This window comes from Pseudochaenichthys georgianus, chromosome 23 (genome assembly GCF_902827115.2).
Source record: "Pseudochaenichthys georgianus chromosome 23, fPseGeo1.2, whole genome shotgun sequence".
Taxonomy (NCBI): Eukaryota; Metazoa; Chordata; class Actinopteri; order Perciformes; family Channichthyidae; genus Pseudochaenichthys; species Pseudochaenichthys georgianus.
Genome location: NC_047525.1, coordinates 20303236 through 20328713, shown reverse-complemented (window position 1 = coordinate 20328713; position 25478 = coordinate 20303236). Strand labels below are relative to the sequence as shown.

General features: G+C 43.0%; 1 protein-coding gene across 9 annotated transcripts; it reads left to right on the top strand.

The window, feature by feature from the left end:
- Positions 1-670: 670 nt before the first annotated feature.
- Positions 671-25478, top strand: LOC117468405 (ubiquitin carboxyl-terminal hydrolase 15-like). Of its 9 annotated transcripts, none has more exons than XM_034112485.1 (22): positions 671-776; positions 1499-1626; positions 1952-2082; positions 4092-4218; positions 5182-5327; positions 6651-6712; positions 7115-7204; positions 11446-11548; positions 11668-11841; positions 12310-12468; positions 12598-12822; positions 12903-12986; positions 13173-13267; positions 13911-14099; positions 17776-17894; positions 19657-19932; positions 20171-20241; positions 20393-20508; positions 20611-20775; positions 21370-21473; positions 22011-22099; positions 23077-25478. In XM_034112485.1, the coding sequence occupies exons 1-22, from the start codon at positions 688-690 to the stop codon at positions 23488-23490; spliced, it is 3156 nt and encodes a 1051-aa protein (XP_033968376.1). In that variant the 5' UTR covers positions 671-687; the 3' UTR covers positions 23491-25478. The 9 variants fall into 9 exon arrangements, with proteins under 9 accessions (XP_033968376.1, XP_033968375.1, XP_033968374.1 ...); XM_034112484.1 differs by having other exon boundaries at positions 11401-11548; positions 20611-20760; XM_034112483.1 differs by having other exon boundaries at positions 11401-11548.

The window sequence follows — 25478 nt, the reverse complement described above, 5'->3', positions numbered from 1 at the left end:
AAAATATTAAGTTGACCGTGAAAGATACAAATCAAACACTATGAAACACTATGAAGCACAGCTAACACAATTTAAAAGTAGGATATTATTTACATTAAGTGCATAAGGAAATAGATAGATCATAAACGGATATACTTTATTGATCCTAAATTGGGAAGTTATTTTGTTACAGCAGCAGTGTGTTCAGGCATTACAATATTTAAAAGTTGGAATAAAGTATAAACATAATAAAATAAATACAATTAAAAAAACAGCAAATATAAACATATCCACAGTTGTGAATAATATCACAAATATACAAATGTTAACATTTCTAGATTAATTAAAATGTTCTATGAATATGTATATATATCTGCAACAACAGAAATATAGATTGATATACTACAGGAAAAGAGACATGCTGTATACAAAGGATAATGTATACATTAGCCTAAATATCAAATGATAAAATACCAAAGGCTGGATAAAGATGTGTTGTGTGTGTAGTTTGTTTTTCTTAGACATCAAGAATCCGCAATGATGGAGCAGTTTTGAAGCATTTTTTTAGAATAATGTAACCACTGGGTGTCATGCTTTTGCTGTACTGTCAGCCGGCAGATGATTGGCTGAGACGGCCGCGTCACTCACAACGTGCCTCGGTGACGCCCCGCTCTTTCCCACCATGCAGCGGGTGATGTCTGAGGAAAGATGGCGGAAGGAGGAGCGGCTGATCTGGATACCCAGAGAGGAGAGGTCGCGGCACTGTTGAAAACACAGCTAAAAAAGGGAGACACTTGGTAAGACTTGAGCTGAATCCTTTTCAAGGATACCGCGTTGTCTTCGGCTGGCTCTGCCGATGCTGACAACGTCAAAAAGGATAAAAAACGGGCCGTGTTGACAGTTAGCTTCAAACTAGCTAACGGGATCCTTTCATTTTCATGTGTGTCAGCTAGCTTCAGCTAACACTAGCTAATAGACTGTCAATGGAGAACGATGGATATCTTTACACTTGAACTTATTCATTTTGGTGGTTATATTCGCTACTTTCTAATGTCAATGTCGCTATTCACACGGGGACACCAGCTCAATGTGGCTGCATTTCATTTAAGTGATTTAGTTAGCAGGCTAATGGCTAATTGGCTAGCCGACCGAAGCACTAAGTGGTTCGCCTGCCACCGGGTCCATCCGACGACTTCAGCAGCAGGGCGGAGTCGGAAAAGAAGCACCTGTCAAAATCACAGAGCCAGCTGGCGAGACATGCAGCAAGCTGAAGTCACTACGTTACTGTTACACCTATCAATCTGTTAGCCTCTCACAGTCAGATTTGCTGCTGAGAGCACTGACAGCAAGGAAGCCTTTACCTGCTGAAGCTGATCTATTATCATCATTGTAGATAAGAAACTCAAAGTCCTAGTTTAGCTTATTTTACTGTATGACCATTAAATAAACGATACTGAATAGAGTGTCCCATCTTGCTTCATCATAATTGAAATGATAATATCGCTTTCCTTCTCTTCAGGTACCTGGTGGACAGTCACTGGTTCAAACAGTGGAAGAAATATGTGGGATTTGACAGTTGGGACAAATACCAGCTGGGTGACCAGAATGTCTACCCAGGACCAGTTGATAACTCCGGTCTTCTCAGAGGTAAGATATACTGCTTTACCTTCCTAGACTTTCGTTTTCAATAAGGGATATATTGTAAACACTGTGTGGCACACTATAGAGCCCTGGTCAGTATAGCTTTATTATTCTGGAAGTAGTAACAAAGAATTCAGAGGAAAAGGGGAAACAACACCATTATTATCAGACTCTATAGAGGAGCCTTTTTTCAGGAAAGCTCTCCAGCGTACCTTTGTGTCGTGGGAGACAGTCAGTGCAGGGTCACTGTTGTGAGTGAATGAGTGGAATCCCCTTTCTCTGTCTGCCTGCTTGTTTCTCAACTTTTCTCCCATCCCCTCCTTACTTCTAGATGGGGATGTGCTGGCCATCAAGGAGCACCTCATCGACGAGCTCGACTACATCCTGGTCCCCACAGAGGGCTGGAATAAGCTTGTCAGCTGGTATGGACTGACAGATAATCAGGAGCCAATTGCACGCAAGGTAAGGCTTTGGTATTTATGAATGGATTTGTGGTTAAGTAATGTTCTACTCACTGTGTTTAGAATACATCCAAATGGGCCATATAGCACTAGCTCTGGTGGATTTTTGTGTTGTGGTTTAACGATTGTGTTTCGTAGTATTGCCTGTGTTGGGTTGAAGTAGAAAAACATGAATTATTATGGCCATTTGAGATCAGGATATGAAGAGTCTAGCATAATTGTATGGTTTGTATTGACAGGGCTCTCCTGCTGCTCATTATTCATTTTCAACAAAAAGAATGTCCAAAGACAGTCTGGAACATTTCTTTGGGAATACTTTACCGTAGGCTTTTGTGTAACCATAAGAACTGCTCTAGTAGTTATTTATTGGTAATACGAATATGCTAAAAGAATGGACATTAACCTTTAATGAAAATCAACAAACAAGGATGTTGTTTTCCATACATTTTCTTTCTTTCTGTCATGAACTATTTATTTAAGCACAGTTTATTAGTACTCCATGATGGCAGCTACTACCTGACGGCACCTACGGTATTAATTCCCCGCTTCAAATCTCACTAGTCATCATGGCATCATGGCTGCTAGAAGAGGTTCCTCTCCCCCTTCATCTCTACCGTTCTCTCTCTCTCTCTCTCTCTCTCTCGTTCTTTCTCCCCCCCTTACATTGACCCTCCCATTTTGCCATGTATGTCTTGGGACGTATCGGGTGGCTGCCGGGTTTCTATTTTCAGGCAACAAGCTGGATGACAGAAAAGCTACATGGAGCGATCCGCGAGACACAACATGCAGGAGGTTCATTATCAGTTTTCCTCTTCTTTTCCACTCTTTGTCTCTTTTTCGGGGGGTGTCATCGTGAGAGGCGCGGAAACACAAGCGTTTAAAGAGGATTTTTAGGAGGATTGTAGTCACAGGTTCTGCGCGTTTCCTTCCGTTGTCGTACTCCGGTGTGATATGCCAACACCAGCGAAGTGTTCCTGCGTGTCCTTGTTTTTTGAAGTGGGGGAATGCTGGTTGAGGTCACTCTGAGAGGAGCAGCATGAGAGCTTCTGAGAGGACGCAGTACCACACTGGGAGTAATGGAGTGGGTGGGGTGAATGAGTTTTGGCTCGGTTCTGATTTGTGAGAAATTCTGCCGTAACTTGGGCTTTTGCGTCGGGTTTACTAACACATGGGTGTTGCGCTAAGGGGTAGGATGGGCCCACTGGGGGGATCTTGGCCTGGGAGGGGGGGGGGAGAATCTGAGCTGCGTGTGCGCATGACTATTGTGGTTCTCATTTGTGAAGTTGTGTGTTGAAGGGGGGTCATAAATAGGCTGGGACCCCTCAGCTGTTTCCACGAGGTGCTGCTAATTTAAGCACTCTGACTCTGCTCCTATCAGATGAGTGGCAGCAAGACCACCAAAGTGTGCTTTGTGAATCGTGAGAAACAGAAACTAATACAACTTCAGATTTACCTGACACTTTAAATTGTTTGTCAGCATTTAAATGATTTCAAAGCAGTGTGTGTACATGGGATGGGAAGCATACTAATTCATGTTGAAAGAATAACCAGCAAATGGCTGGTCAGCCATATTTAGTTGACTCATGTTGGTGTGAAATAGTTTTGTATCATAATAAGCATATCAAACACGATGCGGCTGTTTATCCATCGGATAGAGGGACAGCAGTGATTCATCTTGTGTTTCTGCTTGACATTATGTGTAAGATTACTTGCGAACATCTTTTAATGTGGTTCATATATGACACGCAGTTAAGATTAAAACAGAAGCTGGAAAATGTTTGGAATAAACCTGAGGATTCCTGGTATATGATGTTTTTTTTATTTTTTTTTTAAATAGAGAAATGTTTTCCTTGTAAGAATGTAATGTGTTTAACATTTCCGCCAATACTATAAATATGTGTAGTATTGGATATTGGGTTCTGCTATATACAACTTATTTGACTCCTGATGCTTTGATCATCATCTAAGATTGTATGGATGGTTAACCATTTCACTGTGCTCCTTCTCCAGGTGGTGGAACAGGGTATGTTTGTGAAGCACTGCAAGGTGGAGGTGTACCTGACGGAGTTGAAGCTGTGTGAAGACGGCAACATGGACAATGTGATCACCAGACGCTTCAGTAAAGCCGACACAATAGGTAGGCCTGAGTCAATCGGGAGCAACTGTCTATGTCATTCTTCAGTGTCCTCCATGAGTTCATTACATTACATGTTATTAGGCTGAGGCCTTTATCCAAATGGACTTGCATACACTTCAATACATTCCTACGGGAGCAATTTGGGACTGGGTATGAGGACATGGACATGTTGACTGCAGGGATCAAACCACCCTCTGATTGGTAGATCGCACTTCCAAGATGACTTCCTTTACGTCAGAGTTCATATACCTTTTCTTCCTACCAAATTATCCCCTTTATGCTGGTTTATTAAACATAGAAAAATACTTAAAATAGGCACATTTCACTAGCCATTAGACAAGTATGTCTTGTTGTTTTTTTCCTGGTGTTTAACATTCAACATCAATGGCTTACGTCCCCTGTCGGCACCTGAAGCAGACATTTTGTTATGCCTCTAGTTATGCTAAACTTAACCTAAACCTAAACTTTTCATTTTATTCATTATATATTCACGTCATCGTGTGTTGAAAAGCATTGTGTCTAACTGTTGATCGGAGTTGTAGAAATAAAATTTCTGTGAATCCTACGGAGTAATTTGTTTCAAGGTTTAAATGTAGATTTGAAGCTTTCCCACAGTCCCTGAAGACAAAAGCCTTATGTGGTGTTTGTAGCTTTTTGTCCAGCGGTAAAGACTCTTTATTTTAAACTTGTTATCCAACTGCTTGCATTTAATCTTTTGTCTGATTTGGGCAACCATTAAAACACGAATCAACAAGTTTCATGATTTAACAACACATGATCATGTCTATGGAGTAAAGCGGATTTGTAGACAATACTTGAATAATTGTGTAATGTCTGAACAAATGTGGTCTGTTGATGAAAAAAAGAACTTACACACCAGTACTTGTTATTTTACTCTTCACCACTAATAACCATCGCTAATTACATTTATTTTTAATTTGTATTATTACTCTTTTCCTGCAGACATGATCGAGAAGGAGATGAGGAAGCTGTTCAGCATCACTGATGAGAAGGAGACCAGGATGTGGAACCGCTACATGAGCAACACCTTTGAGCCTCTCAACAAACCCGACAGCACCATTCAAGACGCCGGACTGTACCAAGGACAGGTAGGGACTTCTGGTCGTTTTATCAGAAACTGTCGCTGGGAGCACTTTAAAGCTTTCTTTTCAAGACATAAAGAAAAAAGACATGGTGGACAAAATGTCCTCAAAGCAGGTCAAATATGGCTCACTATGTCGAGGGTTATTTTCCCTTAAAGGTGGGGTAGGTAATTCACTTCAGAAACACTTTTGGTTATATTCCATGGAATGCTCTTAACATCCTGATAGCAATGATACATTAAATGCTTTGACAATAGATACATAAAAAAATATCATCTGTATCATCATCATCCGTGGCGCTGTAAAAAGCACGACTAATCATTTGAGCCGGCCCGGCTAAGGTAACTGGGTGGCCTACCTGCCTGTCAGCCTTCCATCTCGTGCACAAACTTATCTCGTGCCCTCATTGGTCATGTGCGCGTTCGTGTGTGTTGGAGGAGGGGCTCTGTAAGGAAGTCTGAAGGAAGGGGCCGATTTCTTTCGGCTGCATACTTTCAAATTCTAGCGCATTCGAGCTGCTTTCTCCATTCTTACCTACCCTACCTTTAACTAAGTGGATGTAAAGCGCTCTAATAAATGTAATGAATTATTATTATGAAGTGAAATATGCTCTAGTTACAATCTCCCTTTGTGGAACGCTTTTCCCTTATTTGTACCCTTCAAAATCGCAGGAAAGTGGAGCTTCAGGAAAACCATTATTTCTCTGATTTGTTTAAATCTGTATCCAACAGGTTGTCATGACCTGCAGAGGGCAGTCTAACTAATCTCCATGCAAAGTCTTCAATAACTATTCTCTATACTCTACTCAAACTATGACAAGTGGAGTCTTTGGGGTGTGAGTCTCTTTAGGTGGTGCTTTTGTCTTTTTTGTATCATCACTCCTTCGATTATCCACCCAGTTTCTCTCATGGGTGAACACCTAACCTAAGCAAGTATTGTAGGTACTTAAAAGTCTGAATATGGAAGTTGTTAATGCAATACAATGCAAATCTATGGTGACAGAGAACAGCAAAGCTGACACCTAGCAAATTGTAAACATAACAATAAAAAAGTTAAAACATGCTTCAATACGGAACAGGTGTTTTACAATTGTTAGATATCGAGGTAATTGATGAGAATCATTGTGATATTTCACTTTCTCCATATCGCCCTGCCCCAACCATTCCTCCTACTCAAAATCAATCCAACTATTTAGCTTTCATTCCTCTGATCGCACACAACCACTTCTGTTCACTCGACAGCAGTAAAGGAAGCAAATACTTGAAGTACATTTGACTTAAAAGTTTGGAAGCAGATGGAGCCCTACTTTCTCTTTTCTGTCTCCCACAGGTTCTCGTAATAGAGCAGAAGGCTGTGGACGGCTCTTGGCCCCGAGGCTCCAAGGCACCCAAGTGAGTGAACGCCACCTCACCCGCCTCCTTCTTTGTTGACTAAAAGACAATGTAGCCACAGAAATAAAAACACTATTTCCACACTGTTACCAATGCTGATTCGCCTTTGGGGAGCTTTCTGAAAACACTTTTAAATGTACTCCTCATCCTTAATTGCAAAATGTAATCATGTACATTTTAAAATCTAGTTTCCTGCTCTGCCACTAGAGCACCTCATCATCTTCAAAGATGTCCTCTGTATGACTTTCAGTCTTTTGCTTGACCTTGAGTTGCTCACATATCCCCTCCCACTCGTTTCTGAATCATCTCAGCTTTTATTTTGTGGACACTTTTTGTTGGGCACACCTTTCTGGAACGACTTTCCACTACTCTAACTCATGATCTATTCTTTATCTTTTGAAGGTCATCTGGTGCTTCCAATCTCTGTGCTTTGCCAAAGATCTCGCCTTCATCTCTCACAAACAATCATAACAGCAGCTTCAACAGCAGGAAGTAAGGCTTAGTTGTGGGTGAATTAGCCGAGCGGGGGAGGTGGGGTTTGGATGCCAACAGCCAGAGATAGAGTGTGTAGTATTACTCAGCAAAAAACCTTCACATTAACTGGCATTCTTTATTTTAATTCCTGCAGAAATTCCTTTAAAAAGAGGGAACTTCCTTTCAATTTGCACTCATTCCTAATTCATTTCGCTAACAGAAACCAGTATGAAGTTTGAAGAACTTCCTCATACAGGTCTATCTCTGCCTTTGGTTGGTCTAAATGCTTTCTTGTGATGAAGCAGATTCAGCTTTAAAAGCATCATTCAGGGAGGGGATTGCTTGCTAAGTGGGGGGGGGGGGGGGGGGGGAGCTTACGAAAGATTGATCTTCTTTGAATTTTCTCCAGCGACAGCAGTGCTCTCTATAAGTGGCCGGCCGGTGCCTTACTCAGCATTTCATTATGCTAGTTGATAGTTTGCATCTGATATTCTACCTCACTGATTGATAGCTCTGGCTCGGGCTGCATGGTTATGGCTAATGGGATAATTATGTTACCCATTACTGAGAGCTAATAGGTCTACAACCCTTCTGTCTAGTACAACACCTAGTTGTAAATAATTTTCAAATAATTAACTTTTAGGTTATTTTTTTGGTGCACAGCGACAAGCCTGAGAACCGCTTGGTTTGTTATCTAATTAAACTTCAAGCAATATCCAGACAACAGTATGTACTTTAATGAACTGATTATTTTTCATATTCCAATTTAGGATGATTTTCTTTAATCTGATCCATGATTTTTGCTAAACCTGTGAGTTTTCTCTGGAAATCTGCCTGATGTGGTTACACACTACCCTCCTCCATAGTGCTTTTTTAGCCAATCAAGAATGCGCAAAGGAATATTCCTGGTATTAAAAAAGGTTCAAGGAAAGGCCTATTTCTACTGTTAACCTCACAACCCTTGAAAGATAAAATAAAAGTTGGCATAATAATTATTCGAAGTTGCAAACATCCTGATTTGTGCATCTGTATTGGTGTTTGATAAGCCTTTAAACTCATAGATATGTCACTCAAACTGGATTAAATCAGTCCAGGATCCTGGGTATGGAAATTCAAAGTATAGGTTTGTGTTACTGTCCTTCACGATGTTAACACAAGAGACGGGTGAAGCAAGTCAATCATTCGGATAGATCTCCTGCTGTGCCAAAATGAAGCGCAGCTCATTTCTTTCCTCTGTTCAGTTTCCTGTAAATGTCAGTGCAGCCTACATTAAGGTTTGTTGCTAAATCACGGGGACCTCGGGGCTCCGTCAGCCCTGATGGAGAGCACTGCTCCACTGTGGGTGGAGCAGATTCAGATTCAGATTCAACTTTATTGTCATTACATAGTACATGTACTAGTGACGAAATGTAAGTTTAGGCATCTGACCAGAAGTGCAAAATAGCAGTGCAGGAGTCTACATAATGAGAATAATTATACATGGAATCTTTATTAATAGAATAATTATAAATAGGCTATAAACAGATGAATATATACAGTGTAAACAGCATTGACAGTAAAATATATAAACAGGTGGGTGGTGAGTATGGGCTTGAGTCTATCAGCGGGCAGAGTTCAGCAGGGTAACAGCCCTGGGGAAGAAGCTGACCCTGAACCTGCTGGTCTTGGACCGGAGGCTCCTGAGGCGCCTCCCCGAGGGTAGGAGGACAAACAGATAGTTTGCAGGATGAGAGGTGTCTTTGAAGATGTTGTGCGCCCTCTGCAAACACCGTATGCCCTGGATGTCCTCGATGGCAGGGAGTGGGACACCGATGATGCGTTGGGCGATTTTCGTCACCCTCTGCAATGCCTTCCTGTTGAGCATTGTGCAGTTCCCATACCAGGCTGTGATACAGCTGGTCAGGATGCTCTCAATGGTGCAGCGATAGAAGTTCACCAGAATCTGAGGTGATCTTTCTTTAGCCTTCTTTACTATGCTGGTGGTATTGTTGGACCATGAGAGGTCATCGGATATGTGGACCCCCAGGAACTTGAAGCTAGACACACGCTCCACCGCCGTTCCATTTATGTGGATGGGAGTGTGTGTGTTGCCTTTCGATCTCCTGAAGTCCACAATGAGTTCTTTTGTTTTTGTTGTGTTAAGGGCCAGGTTATTGTCAGCACACCACTCAGTCAGATGCTGAACCTCCTCCCTGTGGGCCGTCTCATCGTTGTTCTGGATGAGGCCGATCACCGTTGTATCGTCTGCATACTTGATGATGGTGTTTGAACCATGGACAGGGGTACAGTCGTGGGTGATGGAGAGCACTGCTCCACTGTTCCACTGTGGGTGGAGCTCTCCCCTCTGCTGTCTAGTACACCCCTTCCACCTGTATGCATGTGATTTACTGCATGCTGCTGGAGAGTGCCTCTGCGTGTGGATAAAGACCCTCTACTGCGTTGTATTTTCCCTTTGATACCGTTGGAAGGCAGAAATAATAGCCACAAGCTCAGCCACCCTGAAAAATCCATATTGATCGAGAAGGAATGCCGGCCGAGCCGCTTCTTCCTGATGTCTTGGTGTACGGTTACACGCGATCATCCCACAGCTCTGCTTCATGCTGTTTGATAGCAGTGGCATTTTCTCCTGGGTGACTTGGGGCGATTATATCTTTGCTCCCAGCAGTTCTCCTCCTGGTCCCTGATTCGCTGTAGTGCCAGAGCTGTCGTCTCCTCTGAATTATGCATGGGGCCTTTTTTCTCTTTTCCCCCCTTCATATGAAGTGTTCCCGCATTACACAACACTTGTCTTTTGCGGTTTTTGGCTTGGTAGCAATACAGTACGTTTTATGAGGCTGTCCCCCCCCCCCCCCCCCCCCCCCCCCCCATTGCGATGCACACATTCTGCAGTGTAAGTGACCTTCAGAATACATTTCATTTGCTCCCCTTCACACCCCTCTGATGAAACCCTTTTTTCTTCAGTTAGATTGTAGTTTATTTATGTAGCCCCTGCCCGCTTTAAAAAACAGACAGCCGTGGCATATTAAAAAGATAAAAGAGGGACTGTCAAAGTGTGTGTTTGAAGGGGCAGCTAACACGGAGAGGAGAACAAGTGTGTGTAGAGGAGCGCGGCGTAATGTGTGAAAGAGGGGGCTGAATGAGCATGTGTTAATGTGTGTGTTAAAGAGGGAGAGAGACACTAACAGGCCCGTGCATACTGCAGCCTCAGCTGGATGCAGTGGATCAGCTGCTCCCTCCATCCCCATCTCATGTAGCTTCTGCCCCCCCCCCACTGTCTGCCCCACCCCCCTATTCTCTCTGCCTCTCCTCCCTCTCTCTGTGCACCTCTAGCTTTCGATAGCGGTAGTCTTGAGCATCCTTTGCTGCTGCTGCTGCTGCTGCTGCTGATGCTGCTATAAATATCTGCCGGTATCCGTAGAGCGGCAGAGAGCAGCAGGCAGGCCAGAGGGAGGAGCAGAGACCAGTGGACGGGACAGAGGGAAGGGATCTGAGGCAGAGAGGATAACAAGATAACAGGCGGAAAATGAAGCAGAGAGATAGGGGAGCTGCTTTGATAGCCGTCAGATAGAGGAGGAGGAGTGTGTGTTTACTGCGTTCTGTGGATTGATTATCGGCCTGGCTGGACTTGGAAGTCATATTTAGTTGGTTTTCGGACTACATCCAAACAGCTACTGGGTTCAGCTGAGGAGACACCAGGACTCAACCTTGGAGACCAAAGGTGGACTTTTATTCCCGGGCCTATAAGATCCAGACTTTGCGTGCACCGGGGCCCAAACTGAACCCTACCGGTGCTTCAGTTTCCAGCTGACATGTGGGCCGGGGCGGGGCTGAGATGTCATGCTCCTGTGTTGCTGGTGGTGCCTGAGGCCTGAGGCGGTGGAGCTGGAGAGCCGGAGGGTGGACCACCGTGTGCTGAACTGCGAGGCCAGCGCCTCCACCGCCATCACTGCTGTGTCCCTAGACCAGTGGGAGCCAGAAACCACCAACAAGCCCCCCCAGAGGTCTGCTGGTTGGAGAAGCTTTAACTTTCCTGTGGTTACCCAGGAAGCCAGAGAGCTATTTTGGGGGCGGGGTTTAGGTTTTGGTTGTAGTTTGGTGTTCTATTGAAGTGGAAATGGTGCAAACTGAATGGGATGTTCCTTTTATTTTCTCGTAGCAATTTGACAAATCTTATCCAACTGTATATAATGTGCTTTTGTATGTTTATTGCACAGTGTGAAGAATTCAAGCTATAGTCTACCATCCTACCACCCATACAGCAACAGCTATGACTACACAGACCAGAGCCGGCAGAGTGAGCGCTCAGGCCTCTGTGGACTCTCCAACCTGGGCAACACCTGCTTCATGAACTCTGCTGTGCAGGTAAGGGAACCTTTTTAATTTGAAACAATCTGTATATGCAAATATAATGACAAGTATTTCAAACAAGGAAAGGATGTGATGGCATCTGCTGATTATTGTCCTCTCTTTGCTTTTCGCAGTGTTTAAGCAATATCCCTCCACTGACGGAGTACTTCCTTAAGGACAAGTTCACAGAGGAGCTGAACGAGGACAACCCACTGGGCATGAAGGGAGAGATTGCCAAAGCCTACGCCGATCTTATCAAGCAGCTGTGGTCGGGTAAATTCAGCTACGTCACCCCGAGGCCTTTCAAGGTGACTTCCTGGAAAAACTGAGAACTGCAAAATGTTGGGTTCAATGTTTTTGTTTACACATTTTTGGAAAGGAAGGGCTGTAAAAGCAGTATCATTGTGTCAGACCGGAGTAAGGCAGTTGGAGCAGGAAGCAAAAGTATGTCTTTGGAGAATAAACAACACTATCATTGAAAGATATACACTCACAAGTAGAAAAGGAGCAGACTAAGAAATGCATCAGTCTAGAACTAGAATACTGGTCAGTGAAGGGTCTTAAAGTGCAACTATCTTCAGGTTGAATCTTCAAATACAACATGTAATGTGTGAAATCAGTAATTTGGCTGCATAGAACTGTGGGGGTTAACTCACAAAGGGTCTGGCGATAAAGTCTTACAAGAAATGTTAGCTTTTTCTAAAATAGGGCATAAAATATCCTAGGTTTTTCTACTTTCATTCTGTTTAAACGCTTCCTCCATTTCCCCTCTGCAGACCCAGGTGGGCCACTTTGCCCCGCAGTTCTCGGGCTACCAACAGCAGGACTCTCACGAGCTTCTGGCCTTCCTGCTGGACGGCCTCCACGAAGACTTGAACCGCATCAGGCAGAAGCCCTACATCCAGCTAAAGGACGCTAATGGCAGGCCTGATAAGGTGACAAGGAAACAAACTGGATGCAAAAGTGTTAATTTGTTGGTATAAGTTTCTAAAAACAATGGTAAAAAGTTTAAAAAAACAATACATTATAACAATATCATGTTTGTTTGTTTCTGTTTATCTCAGCTGGTGGCGGAGGAGGCATGGGAGAACCACATCAAGAGAAACAACTCCATCATTGTGGACATCTTCCACGGCCTCTTCAAATCCACCCTGGTGTGTCCTGTGTGCGCCAAGGTCTCTGTGACCTTTGACCCTTTCTGCTACTTGACGCTGCCTCTGCCCATGAGGAAGGAGCGGACACTGGAGGTCTATCTGGTCAGACTGGACCCTCTGGCCAAACCCACACAGGTAAGATGGGAAACCCCCTGAACGGCACTACATCTGCCTCCCTGACGGTCTGATCTCATGTGATGTGTTTCTGTTTTTAGTACAAGCTGACTGTACCGAAGGTGGGCTCCATCTCTGACCTGTGCATCTCGCTTTCAAACCTGACGGAGGTGCCTGCTGAGAAGGTATAAACATCATCTGCAGGCAAAATAGTTGTTAAACTCTCCCTGCCTACCTATCTTTATCAGCTAATGGAATAGACTGTTGTATCTTTGTCCAACATCTTAATTCTGCGTACCAACAAGAATCACCAATTAGCTGACATGCCTATATTTCCAAGAGTCTTCTGACTACTTTACTCCTCACCCCAGATGATTGTAACTGACATCTACAACCACCGTTTCCATCGGATCTTTGCCACCAACGAGAACCTCAGCAGCATCATGGAAAGAGACGATATCTATGTGTGAGTGTCAACCTGGCTTAATCTGTCATCTAAAGTTTGAAACGGCATAAAACCCCATAAAATAAGATGTAATGCGTGGTGTAAATTATCTGGCTGTTTTATCATTGGTTTGAACACTTCACAGATAAATTCAATGTAGTGCTTTGACCTTATTACTGATGTTTTTTGTGAGATTTAAGGCATTGAATCATTGGCTGTCCACCAATTCAAATTTTACACTTTATTTGCCAAAGACATCAAAATGCAGGAGTTAGAATTTTCCTTTTTACTCTTGCTGCAAAAAGGAAACATTTTGTGTAGCTTGTAGCTTAGAAATAAAGGTGTTTGTGCATGTAAATAGTCTGCAAAGGCTAAAATCCCAAGAAGGTGAAAAGAGGTGCTGCAGCACACGCAGTACGAGAGAAATACAACACTTTTTGAACATAACATGTCACAGTAGAGGCACTAAATGCAAATATGATCCAGAACATTTGCATAATAGGGCCACTTTATTTTCTAAGAGACGGGCAGCTAAAGGGGAATTCACATCCCTTCATCTAATGTCACTAATCTGCCCTGCTAATGTATGTTTAAAGTCGCCCATTTTGAATATTACCAGGTGATTAATTATGCACCACAATGCTGACCCCTCCCCTGTTTGCAGATTCGAGTTGGCTGTGAACCGGGTGGAGGACACGGACCACGTGGTGATCCCTGTTCACCTGAGGGAGAAGTTCAAGCAGTCGGGCTACAACCACACCAGCACGCCGCTGTTCGGACAGCCCTTCCTGCTCGCCGTCCCCAGGACCCTCAGTGAGGACAAACTGTACAACATGCTGCTGCTGCGCCTCTGGTACGTCCCTTTATTCTCTCATCTTGATCGTAAGGTCATTGTGTACAATTGACACTTATTGCTGGTGTCTTGTACAGTTGAGGGATTATTTATATTTTGATAGTCAAACAATTTCAATAGAAATAAGAGTATTATTTGAAATTGAAAACATCACTCGACACCAGGTTGAGAGTCAATAATCAGGTTCTAATTTATTCTTGCAAGAAGGAGCAGAGTTAATTCACATACAAAGGACATGGGTTAACTCACACACATGGGGTATGTTGCTCACCGGAGCAGCAAAAAACATCAGGCTTATATCGTCCAAAACACGGAGATAGATAACAACAAAGTCGTAAATCGAGGTGGCGCTAATATCATCCGCGGGTGTCGGAAAGGTGGTGTCGGGGTCATCTGCAACGTCTTCTGGAAAGAGTCACGTTCTTCCTTCACGCCTCCAAAGAAATGAGATATTTAGGAGGCAACAAGTATGTGTCTTCTCATAAATATCAACAACCTGAAATGCCCTGCCTCCTTCTATCATTAGAAGAGGCAGCTGCAAGCTCGTACACAGTGCAGAGTCACACATAGTATCAGTGCATTCAAACAGCCCATAAAGAGGAGACAACTTGTATTTTCTCCAACAACTAATAAAACAGTTTTTATCCTAGAAATGGCTCCCTTTTAAAATCTGTTGGCTTCCGTTAAACACGAGGCCACTATCTTATGTTATATCAGTGTTTCCCATACATTGATTTAATTTTTTATTTTGGTGGTCTAATATTAGAGGTTTATTTTACAACCCCATAAATCACAATTATATAACCACAATAACACAAAATCATATTTCCCCCTTTTTTTTTGGGTGATGATGATGCCATAAAATATGATGACAGACGCTTCATTTAAGAACCTCAAGGAAAAAAAAGTATATTAATGACATTCAATACAGCTTTATCTTGTTATATCTCAATCCAAATCATATCCATCATGTTAACTACTCTATTGGATCAAAGAGCAAAGTTTTGGTGTGCAGCAATCATCCATCATGACTTTAATCGTTGATTCCATAGCCAATTGGCACAAGCTCACCGTCGACAATCCTCTGGCAGGCAATCAGGAAGCAAATAGAAGAACTTTACAGGGGGGTCCGCAGGGTCTTAAAAAGTATTACAAGTTGATCAATCAATTCAGCGAAAATGAAGGCTATTAAAAAGTATTAAACGGCATTTTCCAAGGTATTACATTTTGTAGCTTGTTTTCAATAAGTATATAAATTGTCCAAAGAGGTTGTATTCTACAGTCTGCCTGAATGTAACCGGTTAAAACTCGAAGTGGCAATGAGGTCTTGGAAAGGGTCTTACAAAAGGTCTTAAAAGGCATTACATTTGACTTCAGGATTCCTGCATATACCCTGCTCGAGAAGAAGTTGTAAAAAAAAAAAGTAAAACATACTTTTTCAAAATGAAAGCTTGCTTTAAAATAAAATAGTTTTTGTGGTGGTTGACCAAGGCCCCTGGTAGACCACCACATAGTACAGGCTGTGCAATAACCATGCAGTGGGCAATATAGACACTTTTTGTGCAAAACATACATTTTTATAAATGTCCTAACATTTTGATAATGTCTCGACACCTAATATGTGACCTGCTCTATCGAAATCAGTCGGAAGTCTCAATGGCTCATTTCAAAATTACGACGGAGTATTAGGGCCACACTTAGAGAAAAAAAACAGAGAGATTTCGAGAATAAAGTCGTAATAATGCGAGAATAAAGTCATAGTTACGAGAATAAAGTCGTAATGTTACGAGAATAAAGTAATAATTACGAGATTAAAGTGGTAGTTTCATAAGTGACTTGAGAAGCGGACTTGGAGGCGATTGTCTCCTTTCTGCAGGGGGAAATGGCTGGTTCTGGCCGACTACATTACATTACATTGCATTTAGTTGACGCTTTTATCCAAAGCGACTTACAATAAGTGCGTTCGACCAACAAGATACAAACTTGAAGAAAACAGAATCATATAAGTACATCATGTTTCATGGAGCTAAAACATTTCAAGTGCTACTCAACTGGCTTTAGATGAGCCAGTCCTTTGTTAGTATATAAGTGCTTTGTTAGTAATTCTATCGCTCGAGGTGGAATCGAAAGAGATGAGTTTTCAGTCTGCGCCGGAAGGTGTGTAAGCTGATTTCAATGGGGAGCTCATTCCGATTCCACTACAAGGCTATCGGTCGACTCCTTCTGGATCCAAAGCCTTGATTACAAGTCTCATTGTTTCTTGTGAAACAACAAATCCCCTTTGAACAGCTCGTAGATGTAACAAACGATAGCCTTGTAGTCGGCCAGAACCAGCCGTTTCCTCCTGCAGAAAGGAGACAATCTCCTACAAGTCCGTTTGGTTCTTTCTTCGAAATAAAAGACATAGTTTCTTGCACAACCTTTTCAAAGTTCAAATACTTATGATAATCTGATGCTGATGTGCCAAAAGATTAAGTATTTAGTTATTTGAGAAACCTAAACTAAAGTACTGCTTCACAAGATGCTCCACATCCCTCATTTTATTGCAGGACGCTGCTGTTGTCTCCTTCTCAAGTCACTTATGAAACTACGACTTTAATCTCGTAATTATGACTTTATTCTCGTAACATTACGAATTTATTCTCGTAATATTACGACTTTATTATGGTAACTATGACTTTATTCTCGTACAGTAATATTACGACTTTATTCTCGTAACTATTACGACTTTATTCTCGTAACTATGACTTTATTCTCGTATTATTACGACTTTTATTCTCGAAATCTCTGGTTTTTCTTCTAAGTGTGGCCCTAATACTCCGTCGTACAAAATAAACGTGGATTTGCTTAAAAAAATAGTTTTTCGGGTGTTTTGTTTGATTTTAAATAAACAAAGTCTTGGCTTTCAGAATATGAAACTTTTATTTCCAAAATCACACGATAAATACGTTTTTGAAGCTTGTAAGGGAAGAAGACAGCTCTCACTCGCACTCTGCTCTTCCGTAGCGCCGCTCCCCCTCCCTCCGGCTGAAATTATGAATGTAAGGCGTATAGTAATCATAGATAACACGGCAGGGTCCGTTACAGTTTGTTTTCATCTGATTTCAAATAAACAAAGTCTTGGCTTTCAGAATATTAAACTTGTTTTGGCAAATTCAGATGATAAATACAACTTTGAAGCTTCGGCATAATTACAAGCACGGAGTAACTTGACGTCACAGCGGGCACAACGACAGCCGGTGTTTCTCGTGAGGGTTTTCCCCGGGAAACAAACGCAAAAATACACACACACGCACGCACGCACCCGCGCGCGCACACACAGTCATTATATAATGTGACATATTTTGCTTAATATTTGGAATACAAAAACAATCCTGATATCATTAGAAAGCTAGGAATCTCCTCTTTCCAACAGTGTGTCCAACTCAAAATGTGTCTTCGGGTCAATGCGACTGATTTCGATGGAGCATTTTTAGCCATCGCTCTGTACCTATTTGTCGTTATTTAAATTGTATTATTACTCGTGTGCTTTTCTTCTCTATATTTAATAAGTTAGCTTATTCTTTTTTATTGTATGCCTTTTTTTTACCTGCTAAACCACTTTTTGCTGCAACGCTGTACATTTCCCTGCTTTGGGACTAATAAAGGAATTCTGATTCTTATTTTGTGCTTGCAGCCGATTTGTGCGATCTTCAGTAGAGGAGGAAGAGGAGGATTGTGAGGAGACGCAGCCGTCAAAACAACACGCTGTCAACGGCAACACCACTAACGGAGTTCTGGAGGAGGGGTCGCCCAGTGAGTACCCTCATTTGAAGCCAGAATACTTCAAAAACAACCAATTGATTGATGAATGTGTTAATCACTTCAGTGTTGCACTTGGCAAATCTGGGGTTTATGTGGTTTACATTTGATCATAATGGTTAGATTAACCTATACAAATATCTAATATTTTATATGTTGATTTACATTTTGTATTAATAATCTAAACCAGGGGAATTCAACTAAAATTCAACGAGGTCCAGTTAGAGAAAATCTCCCCATGCAAAGTTCTCTGGTCCAAGTTGCTTCATGAATTAGTGTGATATATATTGAAGTGGCTTTATCAACGTCTGCATGTAATCAACAGCTGACTGCCAATCAAATAAAGAAAGTACAATTCAAAAACAACTATTTATTGTCAATTAACATTGAACTCTACAGATATACAGTGAACACTGTGGATATGTGTAATGTTCCTCATGGGCTGCATACACAAATAAAATAGAGAAAATAAATAAAACAGCTTTTGAAAATATGTGCATCTTAAAAGTGCTTAATTTTAGATAAATAAAATAAAGTGTAGCAGCAGCTTGAGTTTCCCTTTTTCTTTGTTAACCGTTTCACATCATGACTTAACAGTTTCAGACGATTATAGAACAATATCAGTCTTTACACATCATAACAATTGAACAGTTTTAGAGTTTCTCTTTCTTTCCCTCTTATATTGCAGTCTCTCACTCACTTTGTTTAAATTCAGTGTGGGAATTGAGCTCGAGCTTGTCCTGCCAGGAGTTTGTAAATCTGGGCTGAAATGGTGTCAGGGCCATTCTCATAGTGCAGGTGCTCATTGGTTAGCCTCGGTTAGCTCATTGGTTAGCCTCGGTTAGCTCATTGGTTAGCCTCGGTTAGCCTCGGTTAGCCTCGGTTAGCCTGCGCTGGAACGATATTTATCCTGGTGGACTGATCATATTGGGCTCTGAGACTGCTTATTTTTTGTGACCTCAGTTCTGACTTGAGAGGGAATGTTTGGTCAAACACTTTGTGTTTTGTCTCATAGTGGTGTTTTAGCACTTTTAATGAGCACCACGGTCTCTGAACAAATGAGACACACTGGCTCTGTGCTGCCAGTGGGCAGGATGAACATGAATGAGTCCACTCAGGGTTAAAAGCTCTGTTCTCACCGTCCACTTTCCTCTTCTTGGAGAGCGCCATGTGTAATTATGTGTCTCTCCCTGTCTGCCGCTAACACGCATGCTCACTCTCCTCTCCGCTTCTCTCCCTGTATCGCTAATTATTCTCTTCACTCACTTTCCTCTCCGCTTCTCTCTGCCGCGCTCTCGTCTCTTCTTCTGTGTTTCTCTCCCTGTATCGCTCTCTCGTCTCTTCTTCTGTGTTTCTCTCCCTGTATCGCTCTCTCGTCTCTTCTTCTGTGTTTCTCTCCCTGTATCGCTCACTCGTTTCTTTCGCCCCCTGTCGGTGGCGGTTAAAATAGAATCGCCCCGTCAAAATTGAAATCCCCTATTAATGTATTGACTATAGGTCCGGGTCCGTATAGGTCGGCGTCTGGATCCGGACTGCGGTCCGCCTGTTGCCGACCCCTAAACCCTCAAGTATTTAGTTAATACATCTGTAAAATAAATGAAATGCAGTAAAACATTTGCCTATAACATGTAGTGGAGTAAAAGTATAGAATAGTAGCATAATGTGGGAAAAAAATGTACTTGAGTAAATGTACTTTGTTACATTCCACCACTGGAAACATCCTCGGTGCTTTACAACGACCTCCGTCCTCCCTCAGGCGAGATGGAGACCGACGAGCAGGATGACGAGTCGAGTCAGGATCAGGAGCTGCCCTCCGAGAACGACAACAGCCAATCAGAGGACTCGGTGGACAACGATCTGGAGAACGGCGTGGTCGCTCCGCCAAACTCCACCAAGGCCCAGCAGACGGCGGGGAACAACAGGAAGAGACTATTCACATTCCAGTTCAACAACATGGGAAAAACAGACTTCTCCCTCATCAAGGAGGACACCCGGCAGATCCGCTTCGACGAGGGACACCTCCGACTCAGCGGTAGGGGGGGGGCAGGGGATAAAGAACTCATATTGGGAGGAAAATTAACCCTATATTTCCAATCTGTTATTTATCTAGGGTTACTGTGACAACAATAGATATTTAACAACGCATGGATATTTGCACACATCCATTAATCATTATCACCAGAGAAAACGACCCTGGAGATGCAACATCCTGAAAGACGATGATTTTCCTCGTCTTACTTGTGTATTCTGTCCACTTTCATTCTTCACAGACCGCTCTTATCTCTCCTTGGACTGGGATCCAGAGATGAGGAAGAAGTACTTTGACGAGAGCGCCGTCGAGGTAAAGCCAATATCAGAAGACGTGCTCCGATCCAGATATCGGACTTTACCGTGTTAATGCAGCAGAGCGTGGAGTGTAGAAGACGTTCAGTCTGCCGTCGTCGTCTTTAATGATATGGCAGGTTTTCTAACAGCTGTATGTGTGTTTACAGGACTTTGAAAAGCACGAGAGCATGGAGTACAAGCCTCAGAAGAAGGCTTACTTCAAGCTGAAGGACTGCATCGAACTTTTCACCACCAAGGAGAAACTGGGAGCAGAGGACCCATGGTGAGGAACGCCACGCATTCAAAACATTCTTACAATCAGTACACAGCCAAACAAATCAAGTCCACCGCATCTGCTCACATCCAATGCCCTCCTGTCCCGTAGGTACTGTCCGGACTGTAAAGAGCACCAGCAGGCCACCAAGAAGCTGGACCTGTGGAGTCTGCCCCCGGTGCTGGTGGTCCATCTGAAGCGCTTCTCCTACAGCCGCTACATGAGGGACAAGCTGGACTCCCTGGTGGATTTTCCACTCAAGTACGCACACAACAGGCAATAAAACAACGTTCATCCGATCCTACACTAATGCATCAATAGCACTAAGTCTTAGCCCGGAAGTGAGTTAGCATTTTATCACTAACGGGATCATTCGTCATTGTTTTTTGACATGAGTTTTTGGTATAAGGTAGAAATAAGGTCTGTGGTAAACACAAGCCGAAGAGATTTTCACATTTAGTTCTACGATATAAAATAAGTCAGTAAATACCCCACTGCAAAATGTTCCGGTTGGCCTATAAAATTCATCATCCCTGCACCACTATACTCCCCGGCACCCTAAGAGCGTAATTAGAAACACGTCCCACGATCTGATTCAGTCAAATAAGCTTCATTCAAAGGGGTTCTGCCCCCACATAATAATAATAATAATAATATATTTTATTTATAAGCGCACTTTTCATTTGCGTAAACAAAACTCAAAGTGCTACAAAATTAAAAATTAAAAGGGTGAAACAAAACAACAATACAAAAAAACAATTAAAACAACATAATAAAAGCTGTGACATTCATGCCCGCATGGCATAATGTATATTTAGTCATTGCATGTCACATGACCACTGACGGTACACTGTGCTGTGTTTCCTGCAGAGACCTGGACATGTCAGAGTTCCTGATCAACCCCAACTCCGGGCCCTGTCTCTACGACCTCATCGCTGTGTCCAACCACTACGGAGGGATGGGGGGAGGGCACTGTAAGATCCAGCGCACAGCATCACTGCCTCATGGTTCACTTTTATTAGTGTGTACCTTCACATGCTCTGCACATATAGCATGTACCATATGCCTGACACATTAGTGCCTGAAGCAACCTGTACATATCAGGCAAATAACTGGAGATTGCTGCACTTTAAAGTTATTTTTTAACTACATTAGATTAGATTTCTGTTGAGTCTAAAATGATATGTTATTGTAATTATAGCCAACAAATGCTTGGCTTACGGTTGAGTGAAACATTGTACTTTAATAACTAATCTATTACTTTTTTAAGTGTTCAAATGGCACATTTAGACTTTATGTGTTTGTTTACTCACAACAAGGCCCTTTCTTTAAATGGCTCACTAGCATCTCTGTGGGTGTTCCTAAAACAAAATGTATCGAGAAACAGCAGCCATATTGTACTGAATTGAATCTTTGAATTAGAAATGCAGGTGTACGTGGCGTGTAAGTACAGGATGGTACACATGTTAAAGGCAAACTAATGTCTATTCCTGTCTTCTCCTCTCGCTCAGACACGGCTTACGGCAAGAACAAAGACGACGAGAAGTGGTACAACTTCGACGACAGCAGCGTGTCTCCTGCCAGCGAAGATCAAATAGTGGTGAGTGTCCTCGTTGGCAGCGGTCCTTGTGTGAATTCATCTGAGGCAGTTCAGACACAAACTAGAATTTAATCAAAGTAATGCACTTCTGAGGTTGTCACTAATTGGGCTTAATGATTACATCGCTGATTTATCCAAGACATCCAACTGTGTGGAAACGGCACTAACGCGGGTCTGTAGCGGGTCCTGCTCCTGGACAGCTCTTGATACACAGTAACCGGCACATGGAAACAACACTGAAGTCTCATCAGGATGTGTTGGTAGAGGCTTTTCCAGCTCACCACACACTGATGATTCCACTACATCTGCTGCATGTCCACTGCATGGTGCAGCATTACTCCAACACACACGTTGTGGATATTACTATCCTCACCTGCCTGTGTTTTTGGTCACACGGCACATTCCAGGCTATACCTGTAAATGATGGAATGGATCAATCAATCACCTTTTTGGAAAATAATGACAATGCGTCTATAGACACAATTTCACATAATTGTTGAATTGCGTGCCACACAAATCATTGTAAATAACTGCTTGTTTATTACATATTTGGTACTTGTATCATTTTCTGAAAGACTGTAGATCGTGGCAAAAAGTGTGCTTGTGCTACTTTTACATTACATATGAGGTGTCTGATAATGCAGGTTTTTATCAAGGAAAGAGACATGAAGAAACAATAACAATACTTTTTATTTATAGACTCTCCTTTCATGAAGTGTTTTACATTGATCAGGCGATGCATGTTACTCGGGAGGAGGACAGAGTTCTTGTTCAGTGGTGAAGATAACACACATTTGGTGCTTTAGTGAGTATTTGCCGACAGTAGGTTCGTCCACAAACATTTAGGCAGGCTCTCATTAATGCAGCGTCGTCCAGTTGACTCATCAGGATACACTAATGCACAGTCAAGCTGGTAGAAGTTGAAATGAGTTATTTGTGCAGATAGCGAAGTGTATTTATCTGGTGTTTTCTTTCAGTCCAAAGCAGGCTACGTGCTGTTCTACCAGCGGCAGGACACGGTGAAGGGCACCGGCTACTTCTCTCTCGACCGAGAGGTAGACGAGGAGGAGGACGGGGAGGGGGAGGAGGAGGTAAACAAGGAAGAGGAGGAGGAGGAGGAAGGCGAAGATGAGGAGGAGGAGAAGGAAGGCGAGGAGAGAAAGGCCACCTCTTCCTCTCAGGTTGCCTCGTCCTCTGCCTCTGCATCTGCCTCTGCTACTGCCCCTCAGAGCGAGGAGGAGGACCTGAACGAGAACCGCCGCAGGAAGAACGATAACGAGCAGGGAAATGGTGAGGAGGAGGAGGAGGAGGAGGAGGACGACGAGGAGGAGGAGGAGGAGGAGGAGAAGAAGCCGGCACCAAATCGAGACGTCACCATGAAAACCAACTGAGGCAAACGAGGGACAAAAATAAACAGAGAGAGAGACTAGAATCTTTCCATCCAAAGCCATATGGACACAGCATGGCAGCGGGCGCCACCAGCGGCTCAGACTCCGCCCCCTCCACAGACAGGGGGTGGGGCAGCTGTTCGGTCAGGGAGCTGCCGGGTTACGCAACTCTTAAGAGGCCCTCCTCTGTGGTCAGATCACTGTGTGTGTGTGTGTGTGTGTGTGTGTGTGTGTGTGTGTAAAGTGTGTGTGAGCGTGACGCCACGTCCATTCGTTTAAGGGTTAGCAGAATAAGAGTCACTGAGCGACATGAGAGACGGACTCTTAATCTGCTTTTTGTGTTATTTTTATATCACTTTTTTGAGAGCAATGCATTGTTGGCATATCATTTTATTATCATTTAGATCATGTAAATATTTTAAACACTGAATTATATCGGGGTTTTTCACGATGCGCTGACACGTTTTGAACTTGCACAATCTCCAACCATCCACGTTTCTTTTCTTTTTACACATGTTATCGCCAGACACACTGCAGCTGTTTAACAACAACGCTGACTCTCAGAGGGCGTTCTCACGGGACCACCTGCCTTCAGGGAGCCGCAGGTGGGTCGCGCGGACAGTGTAGACTTTAGGAACATCGTTGTTTTTTTTAAACGTGTCGAACAGCCAAACTTTGTGCTGCTTTTGCTGCTACTGCTGTGCATTTTAACACAGGTTACTTCTGCGTCGGCATGGACTTAAGCCAATTAAGGTCCTGCTGTCGTCTCCTCTATATAATAATGACAAGTTATCCAAGACAGATTCAGATGTTTGCACATTTGACCTGCGAATATGAATCCGTAACTCTGTCTTCATCACACCAAGTCTCCGCTTCGATTCTCCCGCTTGAATTCATCCCCAGGTGTCGCTTTGAAGCTTCACCACGCCTCTGCTCCCTTCATCTCGGAGGCGCTGTGAGATTAGGAAACATCAGATGGATCACCTCGGCCTTAACTCTTAATCTCAGACCGGTCGCCTTTTCCTTTGCACATCACCATCCCCTCACACACCCACACTCGAATGTCCGCTCCATAACGTCATCTCACGCTGCTTCTTGAAACCCACAAGAGGGCCAGAATGTATGCTGAATGAAATAATGAAATGACCCGATGTAATGCATTTGATGCCTTTTTGATTATCTACAGGGTCGTCATGTTTCTCCCTCTCTTGATTTGGTTGAATGTGATCGCCTTTGATATTAGCTGTATGAAATCATGGGTTCTTCTGAATGCGTCCCTTTGCAGAGGGGGACACAATGCTTCTCTGTGGTCCTGAGCTTTGAGGGAGAAAGGGAGGGGGACAAATCTGAAATCTGTGGGGTGAGTCTGCCTAAAAGGCCTCTGAGCTTCCGTGATCGGTAAAGGCGGCATATTCCTCCATCGATGTGATAAACTATTCTCCATGGTGGAGTGTTTTCTTTTTGTCGCTCCGGTGTAAACACCTGCTGTCGCCGCAGAGTATCAGACGGGTAGGCTACCAGGCCTTTCTGAGCGTCTCCGTGCTTTTTGGACGACTCACCCCCCCAATCCCATCCTGACTGTGAGATTTGATCGCTATTATACAATACTGTACATAAGAGTTCACTCTGTGAGTGCACATTTGATAAAGTTTATTTATTTATATGTAAGCATTTAATAATAAACAGACAATATATCTAAAGCCTCGGAAAGACCTGAACTGTCGTTGGGGAACCGTGGCTCGTGTGTGTCCTCGCATACACACCAGTTTGCAAAGTCGAGCCTGTGCTCTCGTCAGGGAGGGGATATTTTTAAGAAACGGGATGGTTCTGTTATGGGACTGTTTTTTTTGTATGACAAAGTATCCAGACATCCTTGCATGACGACATAACGGGGTTTCCAGGTTTGGCTGCACTTGAGTTCACTTGGGTTTACATTTGAAATGTGCATGTGTATTTATACACAATCTTCAATAAAGTTGTGTAAAGCTTCA

Excerpts from the sequence above, each read along its gene's own strand:
- LOC117468405 (XM_034112483.1), top strand. The coding sequence starts at position 688 with ATGGCGGAAGGAGGAGCGGCTGATCTGGATACCCAGAGAGGAGAGGTC. Across the intron at positions 11,549-11,667 it reads TCATGAACTCTGCTGTGCAG|TGTTTAAGCAATATCCCTCC; the intron begins GTAAGGGAACCT and ends TGCTTTTCGCAG. Across the intron at positions 13,268-13,910 it reads GAAAGAGACGATATCTATGT|ATTCGAGTTGGCTGTGAACC; the intron begins GTGAGTGTCAAC and ends CCCTGTTTGCAG.